Consider the following 14094-nt stretch of genomic DNA (forward strand, 5'->3'; position numbering starts at 1 on the left):
TACATAAGGAGAAATTAGGGCAGATGACCAAAAGCTTGGTCAAAGAGGTAGGTTTTAAGGAGCGTCTTAAAGGAGGAGAGGTAGAGAGGCGGAGAAGTTTAGGTAGGGAATTCAAGAGCTTAGGGCCCAGGGAGCTGAAGGCACGGCCACCGATGGTGGAGTGATTAAAATCGGGGATGTTCAAACGGCCATAGTAGGCGGAGCGCAAAAGTTTAGGGGGATTATAGGGCCGGAGGAGATTACAGAGATAAGGAGGGGTGAGGCAACAAAGGGATTTGAAAACAAGGATGAGAATTTTTTAATTGAGGCGTTGCTTAACCGGAAGCCAATGTAGGTCAGCGAGCACAGGGGTGATGGGTGAGCGGGACTTGGTGCGAGTTAGGACACGGGCCGCAGAACTTTGGATGACATCAAGTTTATGGAGGTTAGAACTAAGGAGGCCAGTTAGGAGTGCTTTGGAATAGTCGAGCCTAGAGGTGATTATGGTATGGATGAGGGTTTCAGCAGCAGATAAGTTGAGGAGACAGGCGACATTACAAAGAGCAATCTTAGTGGTTGAGCGGAAATGAGGTAGGAAGCTCAATTCATGATCAAATATGACACCAAGATTGCGAACAGACTTGGTGAGCCTTCGACAATTGCCGGGGAGTAAGATCGAATCAGCGGAAATGGATCGGAGTTTGTGGCGTGAACCAAAGACTTCCCGATATTTAATTGGAGGAAATTTCTACTCATCCAATGTTGTAGTCTGATAGTATAGGGACGGTGGAGGATGTGAGACAGGTGGAGGAGAGGTAGAGCTGGGTGTCATCATCATCATCATCATCATCATAGGCAGTCCCTCGAAACGAGGATGACTTTCTTCCACATCAAAAAGGGATGAGTTCACAGGTGTTTCAATGAAGCATCTAATATTCCGGAGCCCGAATTACATCCTGAAGGGTGGAAGATGCCTGTGTGTGGATTTTTTTAACGTGTGCTGGCCGTTGCACACCAGCCACCACACGGGCTTGACAGAGCCAGGTCTTGGTCCAGTGACGAGGGTTATCCAAGATGACTGGAGACCATCAGCATACATGTGAAAACTCATTGTATAAACATAAGAGAATGTATGACTTTAAAATGGGGACTGAATTAGCCTGCACGCCCTGATCTAATTATTCCCTACCTTCTAATTTCCCCGCACCTGAAAACTGTATCTAGTTTTGATTCCCTAGGGTAGACTTTTGCCTTCAGTACCTGGGTGATGAACTGGAATGGAATTCAGACGGGCTGTATAATGGGTGTGCATCTTGTGTTTGTGTATTCTTCCTTTCCAACTTCCTGTGCCACACTTTGAAGTCAATACTGACGTTGCCTACACAAGCATTTTGAATGGAAATCTGGTACAGATTGAATCTCCCTCATCCGGCATCCTTGGGATCAGGTCTGTGCCGGATAAGGGATTTTGCCGGACGAGGGGAGGTCACGTGTTCTAAGGGGGGCAATACTATTTAAATTGTTTTTACTGCTGCCAGCCAGCCCCTAGACATGTTACTTTGATTTCAAACCCACCATAAAACCTTCAATAAAAAGAGAAATACCTGTACTGTATCTAAAACTTCAAGAAAAAGAGAAATGCCTGTACTGTATCTAAAACCTTCAGTAAACAGAGAAATACCTGTACTGTATCTTTGATTTGCTGTCTGACAGAAGCCGGGCCCAATCATTTAATTACGTGCCATTTTAAATATTTTGTCCTCACAAAAGTTTCTGTCTCAATTGAATATGCAGTTTGTTTACTGTAAATACTTGATAAATAGGGAAAATAAACACTTTGGGATCTCACAGCAGCTTTGCTCCAGTAGTTATTATGGGAACCTATACAGCCAGCCCCCAGCCCCAGCCGGCCAGCCCCGATACTGATGTGCCCGACCCCGCGATCCACCACTGCCCTGCCCGCGATCTCTGTGCTGCGCTGCCTGCCAGCCCCCAGCTCAGCAGCTCCTAGTTTTGTCCTTGCAATTCTGAAGTTATCTGAAATTTGTATATATAGGTTCTTTGTTGATGGGGGGGGGGGGGGGGGGGGGGCGAGGTGGGGGGAAGGTGGGCTGGGGACTGGCGGGCGGCGCGGTGGAAAGATCATGGGGAAGGGGAGGGGGGTGGGCTGGATCGCGGGGTCGGGGATATCGGGCCTGACTGGGGCTGGGGCTGGCTGGCAGTGCGGTGCGGAGATCTTTGAATGCCAGGCATTCCCTTGTTCAATTTGCTGCGCCCAGGGAGAACAAAGGCTTTCAAAGGGAAAGATCAAACTATAATTGATCCTTAGTTTTTGTACACATGACATTTTGCATGAGATTCAGCTTTACTTGATAAGTGATACACCCAACCATACACCATAATATATACTCTAATTACAAGCTCTGTAATTACCTGCCTACTTCCTGCTCCTACTCATTCAATTAACTCCAAAGAAAACCTGCTTGTGCTCTTTATTTTTAAGGTGTTTCTGAATAGCTCCCTTTAAGCGTATTTAAGCTGATAATTTCCTTGTTTATTGTTAATTTTTTCACATTGTCCATGTCAGAGTTCTGCACATGTGTCACCCGGTGGCTGGGAATGGTGCCGAACGACGGGTGGTGCCGGATAAGGGAGTCCCGGATAAGGGAGGTTCAACTTGTATGTAAACAGTTGCCTGTGACGATGTAACTGCAGGCTGTGGCCACTAGGTGAATCTGCAGAATGATTTTCCATGTGCTCTCTTCTGACTCTTGTGCAGTAGACACCTCATGTCGCTGGAGAAATACCACCAACGATATCTCCGCAATATTCTACAAATCCCCTGGGAGGACAGACGCACCAACATTCGCATCCTCGACCAGGCCAACATCCCCAGTATCAAAGCCCTGACCACACTTGATTAGCTCTGCTGGGCGGGCCATATAGTTCGCATGCCAGCCACGAGACTCCCAAAGCAAGCGCTCTACTCGGGACTCCTTCATAGCAAATGAGCCAAAGGTGGGCAGCGGAAACATTACAAGGACACCTCAAAGCCTCCCTGATAAAGTGCAACATCCCTACTGACACCTGGGAGTCCCTGGCCAAAGACCGCCCTAAGTGGAGGATGCGCATCTGGGAGGGCGCTGAGCACCTCAAGTCTCGTCGCCGAGAGCAAGGAGAAATCAAGCGCAGGTGGAAAGAGCGTGCGATAAACCAGTCCCACCCACCTCTTCCCTCAACGACTATCTGCCCCACCTGTGACAGAGACTGTGGTTCTCGTATTGGACTGTACAGCCACCTAAGAACTCATGCTAAGACTGGAAGCAAGTCTTCCTCAGTTCCGAGGAACCGCCGATGATGATGATGAAACAGCTGCCTGTAACGATGGAACTGCAGGCTGTGGCCACTAGGTGGCTCTGCGGAGTGAATTTCCGAAGGCTCTCTCCTGATTCTTGTCGCATCTTATACATTAAACAAAAGCCTTTAATCAGCAACTGACAGCGGGCAGTGACTCGGGTAATTTACTAGTGTTTTATTAAATAAACTGAAGTATTTTCCGAACTTACCGGCTTGGGGACTCTGTGCCTCGCTGGAGTTTGGCTGCAAGGAGAGAGCAATGTTATCATAGACACATCCCCAATGTGAATAATTCCTTTACTTTTTTTTTAAAGTTCCCCCACCACCTAGCTTATGCTGGAGCACAGTTCCCTCCAGAGCCTCACTTGCTATTCTTCAAAGGAAAGGAAAAAACTTGCATTTCTGTAGCGCCTTTCATGACATCCCAAAATGTTTTAAAGCCAATTAAGTACTTTTTGAAGTGTAGTGATGTAGGAAATGCTGCAGCCAATTTGCGCATAGCAAGGCCAAACAAACAACAATGTGATAATGACCAGATAATCTGTTCGAGTGATGTTGGTTGAGTGATAAATATTTTCCAGGACACTGGTGAGAACTCCCCATCATCTCTTGTTCAAGAGATCACGAGATCTTTTACATCCACCTGAGAGAGCAGACAAAGCTTCGGGTTTAACGTCTCATCAGAAAGACGGCACCTCTGACAGTGCAGCGCTCCCTCAGTACTGCACTGGAGTGTCAGACGGGATTACGCGGTCCAACCTCTGGAGTGGGGCTTGAACCCACGACCTTCTGACTCAGAAGGTCCCTATAATTCAAAATAGCACGTATGCGTGGTTTTTCCCATTTAAAAGCCAGGTGTATGGGAGCTCCACAGAGGGAACATTGCTCCTAACTGCCCCCTGCAGTGGCCACTCAAGTTTAGAAAAAGACCCACTACCACCTTTCCGGGCAATAAATACCAACAGACACACTCAAACATAGATGATACAAAAAGGTCCATTACATAATAAACAGATACCAGGGTGAGATGCCCTGTGACATACCTTTTGCTCATTGTTTTTGGCTCCAGTCCACATGGTGAGATGGTGGATTGACCTGTGGTGAGTAACAGAGAACTTACAATTAACTAGCTTGTGCACAGTCCCGACTTCCCCATCAACCATTTTCACCCTGAAGTTCTCTTTTATCCTTAAGACAGCTCCAAGGAATTCCTCATGGGTCTCTATGTGTTAGGTCTGGCTCACTGGGTAGGACTCCTCGTCTCTGAATCAGAAAGCTGTGGGTTCGAGTCCCATTCCAGAGACTTGAGCACATAATCCAGGCCGACACTCCCAGTGCAGTACTGAGGGAGCGCTGCACTGTCGGAGGGGCCGTACTGAGGGAGTGCTGCACTGTTAGAGGGGCAGTACTGAGGGAGTGCTGCACTGTCGCAGGAGCAGTACTGACGGAGCACTGCTCTGTCGCAGGGGTAGTAATGGGGGAGTGCTGCACTGTCGGGGGGGCAGTACTGAGGGAGCGCTGCATTGTCGGAGAGGCAGTACTGAGGGAGCACCGCACTGTCGGAGAGACAGTACTGAGGGAGCGCTGCACTGTCGGGGGGGCAGTACTGAGGGAGCGCTGCACTGTCGGAGGGGCAGTACTGAGGGAGTGCCGCACTGTCGGAGGGGCAGTAATGAGTGAGTGCCGCACTGTCGGAGGGTCAGTACTGAGGGAGTGCTGCACTGTCGGAGGAGCAGTACTGAGGGAGCGCTACACTGTCAGAGGTGCCATTTTTCGGATGAGACGCTTGGAGTAAAAGATTCCATATTTGAAGAAGCGTGGAGTTTTCCCGGCCATATTCCTCTCTTTATCAAAAAACAGATAAACTGGCCATTTGTCTTGTGACTGCGGGACCTTGACTACATATGGTACAACGGTCAATGTGCCAGAATCTTGCAATGCACTTGATTACCTAAGTCACAACGATCACCATACTTTGACTTTATTCATTGCACAAGAAGTGCTAAGAACATAAGAACAGAAAAAATAGGAGCAGGAGTAGGCCATTCGGCCCCTCAAGCCTGCTCCGCCATTCAATAAGATCATGGCTGATCTTCTACCTCAACTCCACCTTCCCACCCTGTTATCTATGCAACACCTTGTAACCAGCATTCTACCGCCACCAGAGGCGCATCTGCTGGAGTCCCAAGGGATCCCAGCATCCCTTGGGAGCACTGCATATTAGCAGGCCTCCTATGCTGTGCCAGCACTCTGGAGTCAGAATAAAGAGACTAAGGTCACAGTTACTCAAGTCTACAGTACTCAGTCACATTGCTTTATTTGAGACATAACAACTGGCGATGAGTAATAGATAACGAACCATCACGCGAAAATGCAGAGAACTGTTGGTATCCTGGAGAAATTCTCAGAAGGTGACGATTGGGAAGCCTTCCTGGAACGACTCGACCAATACTTCGTGGCCAACGAGCTGGAAGAAAATGAGAACGCTGCCAAACGAAGGGCGATCCTCCTCACTGTCTGCGGGGCAACAACCTATGGCCTCATGAAGAATCTTCTTGCTCCGGTGAAACCAACAACCAAATTGTATGAAGAACTGTGTACGCTAGTCCGGGAACATCTAAATACGAAGGAGAGCGTTCTGATGACAAGGTATCGATATTATACATGTCAACGGTCTGAAAGTCAGGAAGTGGCGAGCTACGTCGCCAAACTAAGGAGTAAATGCTAAGAGACTTTTTTGTGCTTGGCATTGGCCATGAGGTTATCCTTCGCAAACTATTGACTGTTGAAACACCGAACCTGAGCAAAGCAATAACGATAGCACAGGCATTTATGTCCACCAGCGATAACACCAAACAAATTTCACAGCATAAAGATGCATCGGCAAGTACTGTACACAAAGTAACGTCGTTTTCAGGCAGGAATGCATATGGCAGAACGTACACGCGGCAGCTGCATGATCTCAGATGACTCAGAGTCCGCCATCAAGTGTGAATGCGAGGCAATCAACACCTTGTTGGCACTGCGGAGGTGATCATCGAGCCCATCAATGCCGCTTCAAACACTATGCGTGCAAAGGCTGTGGAACAATGGGACACCTCCAGCAAATGTGCAGATGAGCTGCAAACCCTGAAAACCACCACATTGCAGAGGAAGACCGATCCATGGCAGATCAAACTGAAATAGAGGCTCGAACCGAGAAGGCAGAAGCGAAGGGGTACACACCTTCACCACGAGATGTCCACCGATCATGTTAAAAGTTGAACTGAACGGAATTCCAGTATCCATGGAATTAGACATGGGTGTGAGTGAGTCTATCATGAGCAAAAAGGCCTTCGAGAGGCTGTGGTGCAACAAGGCACACAGGCCCAAGCTTAGCCCCATTCATGCCAAGCTGAGAACTTACACTAAAGAGGTGATCACTATAATTGGCAGTGCAGCAGTAAAAGTCTCCTATGATGGAGCGGTGCATGAACTACCACTATGGATTGTACCAGGAGATGGCCCAACACTGTTCGGCAGAAGCTGGCTGGGGTGATATCCGAACGCTTTCGTCCGTCGACGACGCCTCATGTGCCCAGGTTTTGAGCAAATTCCCGTCGTTGTTTGAGCCAGGCATTGAAAATTTCTCTGGGGCGAAGGTGCAGATCCACTTGGTTCCCGGTACACAATCCATCCACCACAAAGCACGTGCGGTGCCATACATGATGCGAGAGAAAGTGGACATTGAGCTGGACAGGCTGCAACGAGAAGGTATCATCGTGCCGGTTGAGTTTAATGAGTGGGCCAGTCCGATTGTTCCGGTTCTCAAGGGCGATGGCACGGTCAGAATTTGTGGGGACTATAAAGTAACGATTAACCATTTTTCGCTGCAGGACCAGTACCCGCTACCCAAGACAGATGACCTATTTGCGACGCTGGCTGGAGGGAAGAGGTTCACCAAGTTGGACCTGACCTCAGCCTACATGACGCAGGAGCTGGCGGAATCTTCGAAAGGCCTCACCTGCATCAACACGCACAAAGGTCTGTTCATCTACAATAGATGCCCGTTTGGGATTCGATCGGCCCCGGCTGTTTTTCAAAGGAACATGGAGAGTCTGCTGAAGTCGGTTCCGCACACCGTCGTTTTCCAGGACGACATATTGATAAGAACATAAGAACATAAGAATTAGGAACAGGAGTAGGCCATCTAGCCCCTCGAGCCTGCTCCGCCATTCAACAAGATCATGGCTGATCTGGCCGTGGACTCAGCTCCACTTACCCGCCCTCTCCCCGTAAACCTTAATTCCCTTATTGGTTAAAAATCTATCTATCTGTGACTTGAATACATTCAATGAGCTAGCTTCAACTGCTTCCTTGCGCAGAGAATTCCACAGATTCACAACCCTCTGGAAGAAGAAATTCCTTCTCAACTCAGTTTTAAATTGGCTCCCCCGTATTTTGAGGCTATGCCCGCCAGTTCTAGTCTGCTCGACCAGTGGAAACAACCTCTCTGCCTCTATCTTGTCTATCCCTTTCATTATTTTAAATGTTTCTATAAGATCACCCCTCATCCTTCTGAACTCCAACGAGTAAAGACCCAGTCTACTCAATCTATCATCATAAGGTAACCCCCTCATCTCCAGAATCAGCCTAGTGAATCGTCTCTGTACCCCCTCCAAAGCTAGTATATCCTTCCTTAAGAAAGGTGACCAAAACTGCATGCAGTACTCCAGGTGCGGCCTCACCAATACCCTGTACAGTTGCAGCAGGACCTCCCTGCTTTTGTACTCCATCCCTCTCGCAATGAAGGCCAACATTCCATTCGCCTTCCTGATTACCTGCTGCACCTGCAAACTAACTTTTTGGGAATCATGCACAAGGACCCCCAGGTCCCTCTGCACCGCAGCATGTTGTAATTTCTCCCCATTCAAATAATATTCCTTTTTACTGTTTTTTTTTCCAAGGTGGATGACCTCACATTTTCCGACATTGTATTCCATCTGCCAAACCTTAGCCCATTCGCTTAACCTATCTAAATCTCTTTGCAGCCCCTCTGTGTCCTCTACACAACCTGCTTTCCCACTAATCACAGGTTGGGACACCATCGAACACTTGCAGAACCTGGAAGAGGTTCTAAGTCAGCTAGATCGTGTGGGACTCAGGTTGAAACACTCGAAGTGTGTTTTCCTGGCGCCAGAGGTCGCATTCTTAAGGAGAAGAATCGCGGTAGATGGCATCGACCCACCGGCGCCAAGACGGAGGCCATCAAGAATGCGCCGAGACCACAGAACGTGACGGAGCTGCGGTCGTTCCTGGGACTCCTCAATTATTTTGGTAATTTCCTACCCAGGTTAAGCACCTTGCTAGAACCTCTACATATGTTGCTACGCAAGGGAGATGACTAGGTATGGGGGAAATCACAAGAGACAGCTTTTGAGAAAGCCAGAAATCTGTTATGTTCCAACAAACTGCAGTTCTGTATGACCCATGTAAACATTTAGTGCTAGCTTGTGATGCGTCTTCATACAGGGTCAGGTGTGTGTTACAACAAGCAAACGAATCGGGAACATTGCAACTGGTCACTTATGCATCCAGGAGCTTGTCCAAGGCCGAAAGGGCCGACAACATGATTGAAAAAGAAGCTCTGGCATGCGTTTACGGTGTGAAAAAAATGCACCAGTATCTGTTTGGGCTTAAGTTCGAGGTAGAAACTGACCATAAGCCACTCATATTGCTATTCTCAGAGAGATAAGATATTAATACCAAAGATGGGCGCTCACGCTGTCTGCATATAACTATGTAATTCGCCACAGGCCAGGCACAGAGAACTGCGCTGATGCTCTCAATCGGCTACCATTGCCCACCACCGGGGTGGAAATGGCACAGCCTGCAGACTTGCTCTTGGTGATGGATGCATTTGAAAACGAAAAGTCACCCATTACGGCCCGCCAGATCAGGACCTGGATCAGCCAGGATCCTTTACTGTCCCTTGTAACAAACTGTGTCCTCCACGGGAGATGCATGAAGAGATCAAGACGTTCCAGCGGCGCAAAGATGAAATGTCCATACAGGTGGACTGTCTTTTGTGGGGTAATCGCGTGGTTTTGCCAAAGAAAGTAAGGGAAACGTTTATACGCGATCTACACATACCCACCCAGGCATAGTAATGATGAAAGCTATAGCCAGATCCCATGTGTGGTGGCCCGGCATCGACTCAAATTTGGAGTCTTGCATCGCCAATGCAACACTTGCTCTCAACTGAGCAGGGAGGCACCGCTAAGTTTGTGGTCATGGCCCTCCAAACTGTGGTCTAGGATCCACGTTGACTTCGCTGGCCCATTTCTAGGCAAAATGTTTTTGTTTGTTGTGGATGCGTATTCAAAATGGATTGAGTGTGTAATAATGTCTGTAAGCACATCCACTGCCACCATCGAAAACCTACGAGCCATGTTTGCCACGCACGGCCTGCCTGATGTCCTTGTCAGCGACAATGGGCCGTGCTTCACCAGCGCTGAATTCAAGGAATTCATGACCTGCAATGGGATCAAGCACGTCACATCTGCCCCGTTCAAGCCTGCATCTAACAGCCAGGCAGAACGGGCAGTCCAAACCATCAAACAAAGCTTGAAACGCGAGTCGGAAAGCTTCCTGCAGACCTGCCTGTCCTGAGTCCTGCTCAGCTAGCGCACAAGACCCCACTCGCTCACCAGGCTTCCCCCTGCGAGTTGCTCATGAAGAGGGCACTCAAAACAAGGCTCTCTCTAGTCCACCCTGATCTCCATGATCATGTCGAGGGCAGACGGCATCAATAAAGCATGTACCATGATCGCGTAAATTTGTCACGCGATATTGAAGTTAATGATCCTGTATTTGTACTCAACTATGGACATGGTCCCAAGTGGCTTGCTGGCACTGTCGTAGCCAAAAAAAGGAGTAGGGTGTTTGAGGTCAAATTTGCAAATGGACGAACTTGCAGAAAGCATTTGGATCAAACCAAACTGCGATTCACAGACAGCCACAAGCAACCTGAAGAGAACACCACCAACTTCGACCCTCTGATAAACACACAAGTGGCAACCGACATCACGATTGACCACGAAGCTGAACTCATCATCCCCAGCAGCCCAACAAGGCCAGCTGCGCAGCAGCCCAGCGAAGGCCCAATCAACTCACCTGCACCTGTGTTTGTACCGAGACGATCGATTAGGGAGCGGAAAACCCCAGATCGTCTCACCCTGTAAATAAGTGTACTATTGACTTTGGTGGGAGAGGAGTGATATTATATGTGCAACACCTTGTAACCAGCACTCTACCGCCACCAGAGGGCACATCTGTTGGAGTCCTAAGGGATTCCAGCATCCCTTGAGAGCACTGCATATAAGCAGGCCTCCTATGCTGTGCCGGCACTCTGGAGTCAGAATAAAGAGACTAAGGTCACACTTGCTCAAGTCTACAGTACTCAGTCACATTGCTTTATTTGAGACATTACACGCCCGATCCCCATATCCCTCGATCCCCTGAGTGTCCAAATATCTATCTATCTCAGTCTTGAATATACTCAACGACTGAGCCTCCACAGCCCTCTGGGGTAGAGAATTCCAAAGATTCATAACCCTCTGAGTGAAGAAGTTTCTCCCCATCTCAGTCCTAAATGGCCGACCCCTTATTCTGAGACTGTGACCCCTGGTCCTAGACTCCCCAGCCAGGGGAAACATCCTCCCTGCATCTACCCTGTCAAGCCCTGTAAGAATTTTATATGTTTCAATGAGATCACCTCTCATTCTTCTAAACCCTAACGAATATAGGTCGAGTCTGCTCAATCTCTCCTCATGGACAATTCCCCCCATGCCAGGAATCAGCCTGGTGAACCTTCGTTGCACTCCCTCTATGGCAAGTATATCCTTCCTTAGGTAAGGAGATCAAAACTGTACACAATGCTCCAGGTGCGGTCTCACCAGGGCCCCATATAATTGCAGTAAGACGCCTTTACTCTTACACTCAAATCCTCTTGTAATAAAGGCCAACATACCATTTGCTTTCTTAATTGCTTGCTGTACCTGCATGTTAACTTTCAGTGATTCGTATTCAATGTGTGATAAATGATGTGATAAGGTGTTATATAACTCATCTCTTCTGTACTGATTTGATTTCACCTTATTTCCGACAAATATTCTACGGTACTGCCCTCAGAATGGCCATTTGTCACTGTGAGCCTAGACAGTGATTGTCACCAGGCCAACCTGATCCTGCATGAATATTTCCTCGCAAAGAATGGTGATCAGCGTGCGGAACGGACTTCCATGTGGGACAGTGGAGTCAAAGTCATTTAAAAGGAGGGGAAAGAGCGTTCGAGGAGGAATAAAAATATTTAGAGAAAGGCCATAAAAAATGCAGACAAAGCACTAGGGATAGAATTGAAAAGCAGAGGCTGTATGTTAAACTTGTATAGAACTTGAGGAGTAATGTGAACAGTTCTGGTCGCTATATTGTAAAAAGGATATAGAGGCAAAAAAGATTTAGTAGGATGATACCAGAAATGAGAGGTTATACCTGTCAGGAAACGCTGTACAGGCTGGAACTCTTTTCTCTTAGAAAGGAGAAGGCTGAGGGGTGACCTGATAGAGGGCTTTAAGATTATGAAAGTGTTTAATATGGTAGATGTAGAGAAGGTGTTTCCACTTGTGGGGGGACCAGAATTATCGATGATAAATAGAAAGAGACTTGCATTTATACAGCACCTTCACAACCACCGCACATCTCAAAGCGCTTTAAAGCCAATGAAGTACTTTTGAAGTGCAGTCATTGCTGTAATGTGGGCAAAGCAGCAGCCAATTTGCACACAGCAAGCTCCCACAAACAATGTGATCATGACCAGATAATCTGTTTTTGTTATGTTGATTGAGGGATAAATATTGGCCCAGGATGTTGGGGATAACTCCGCTGCTCTTCTTCGAAATAGTGCCTTGGAATCTTTTACATCCACCTGAGAGAGCAGACGGGGCCTCGGTTTAACATCTCATCTGAAAAACAGCACCTCCAACAGTGCAGCACTCTCTCAGCACTACACTGGAAGTGTCAGCCTAGATTTATGTGCTCAAGTCCCTAGCATGGGACTTGAACCCACAACCTTCTGACTCAGAGGCGACTGCGCTACCCACTGAGCCACAGCTGATGTTCACTAATAACTCCAATTGGGAATTCAGAAGAGTGGTTAGAAGGTGGAATTCACTACCACAAGGAGTGATTGAGGCGAATACTATCGATACATTTAAAGGGAGGCTGGATAAACACATGGGGCCGGATTTGCGACAGATTTGCGACCGGGTTTTCGCCGCGATTTGACCCTCCGCGGCAAAAATCCGGTCGCAAAGCCCGGGCGGGAGCCTCGGGTACCTGTTTGCGCCGACGTGCAACGACTCGGATTGCGTTTGTGTCCGAGTTTCAGCAGTCACCCGACCCGTAAGCTGCACCCAGTATGAAAACCTGCAAAAAAGGTAAGTTAAAGTTTTTAAATTTAAATTTTTTTGCAGTGATTACTCAGTTAAGGGTCTTGTAAATGTTTTTGCAATGTTTTTGGAATTTTTTTTTCTTTTTCCCCCCCTCCCAAGCCCTCTCCCGCAGCGCTCCCGGCTCCGGACTAAAGTTGCCGAAACTCGCAGTTTGCGCCACAAATGCTGGTGCAAAGCCTCCCTTACTGGCGCAGACATAAAGGCTGAAGAATCGGCCTAAAAACGGTAGCGCAGCGAAAATGGTAGGTTTCACGTAACACGACCGTTTTTGCCGAAAAACCCCGAAAGCCGAAAATCCGGCCCACGGGAGAGAAAGGAATAGAAAGATACGTTGATGGAGGTGGATGAAGAAGGGTGGGACGAGGCTTGTGTGGAGCATAATCACCGGCACGGACCTGGTTGGGCTGAATGACCTATTTCTGTGCTGTAAATATTGTATGAGAAAGAGATGCAGAGATAGATGCACCATATAGTCAGACTCAGACACTATCGATTGGCACCCCATCCACCACCTTAAACATTCACTCCCTCCACCACCGGCGCACCGTGGCTGCAGTGTGTACCATCTACAAGATGCACTACAGCAACTCTCCAAGGCTTTTTCGGCAGCACCTCCCAAACCCGCGACCTCCACTGCCTAGAAGGACAAGGGCAGCAGTCGCAAGGGAACACCACCACCTCCAAGTTCCCCTCCAAGTCACACACATCATCCTGCCTTGGAAATATATTGGCCGTTCCTTCAATGTGGGGTCAAAATCCTGGAACTCCCTCCCTAACAGCGCTGTGGGAGCATCTTCACCACACGGACTGCTCTCCTTCAATAATCTTTTTTGTGCAAAATATTCCGTTTCTCCCTTTTCCCAGGACGGAATGCTGAAACCATGGGAACAACCCCCATTTACCAGCTGAGCACAACCTGTACAGACCTGTAGGAGTTTCGGTCTCCGTAGCAACCGGCAAGGCCTCAGGACTCGGATTTCCACTCTCGGGGGAAAGCTTCAGTCTGCGCTTGGGGGTGTCACTGAGGTCAGGGAACAACAGCAAATATTAACCAGCTGGGAGACAGCAGAGAGCATGAAATAAGCCAAATATTTTAACTACTTTCTTTTGCAGTTGTCAAGTAGGCTGCAGGGCCCATGTTTTTAAATCTCCCGCTCGAGACTACCTCATTTGCATTTAAAACATTTTCGCAGGACCTTGCGATAAGAAATTACACTTATCTCCGTCTGTCATTAATAAGGTGATCAATTTCTTTTAAGAATTCCCT

The 14094-nt window shown here is 48.1% G+C and overlaps 1 protein-coding gene across 1 annotated transcript in view; it reads right to left on the minus strand.

Moving 5' to 3' along the window:
- Positions 1 to 14094, minus strand: part of cdc25d (cell division cycle 25 homolog d) — a 64971-nt gene that overhangs the window by 36132 nt on the left and 14745 nt on the right. The window contains exons 3-5 of the mRNA XM_070876439.1: positions 13754 to 13848; positions 4380 to 4431; positions 3546 to 3579 (exon numbers count right to left, since the gene is read on the minus strand). Coding sequence (XP_070732540.1) covers positions 3546 to 3579; positions 4380 to 4431; positions 13754 to 13848 — 181 coding nt within the window. The remainder of the gene's footprint in view (positions 1 to 3545; positions 3580 to 4379; positions 4432 to 13753; positions 13849 to 14094) is intronic.

Source organism: Pristiophorus japonicus, chromosome 3 (genome assembly GCF_044704955.1).
Source record: "Pristiophorus japonicus isolate sPriJap1 chromosome 3, sPriJap1.hap1, whole genome shotgun sequence".
Classification (NCBI taxonomy): Eukaryota; Metazoa; Chordata; class Chondrichthyes; family Pristiophoridae; genus Pristiophorus; species Pristiophorus japonicus.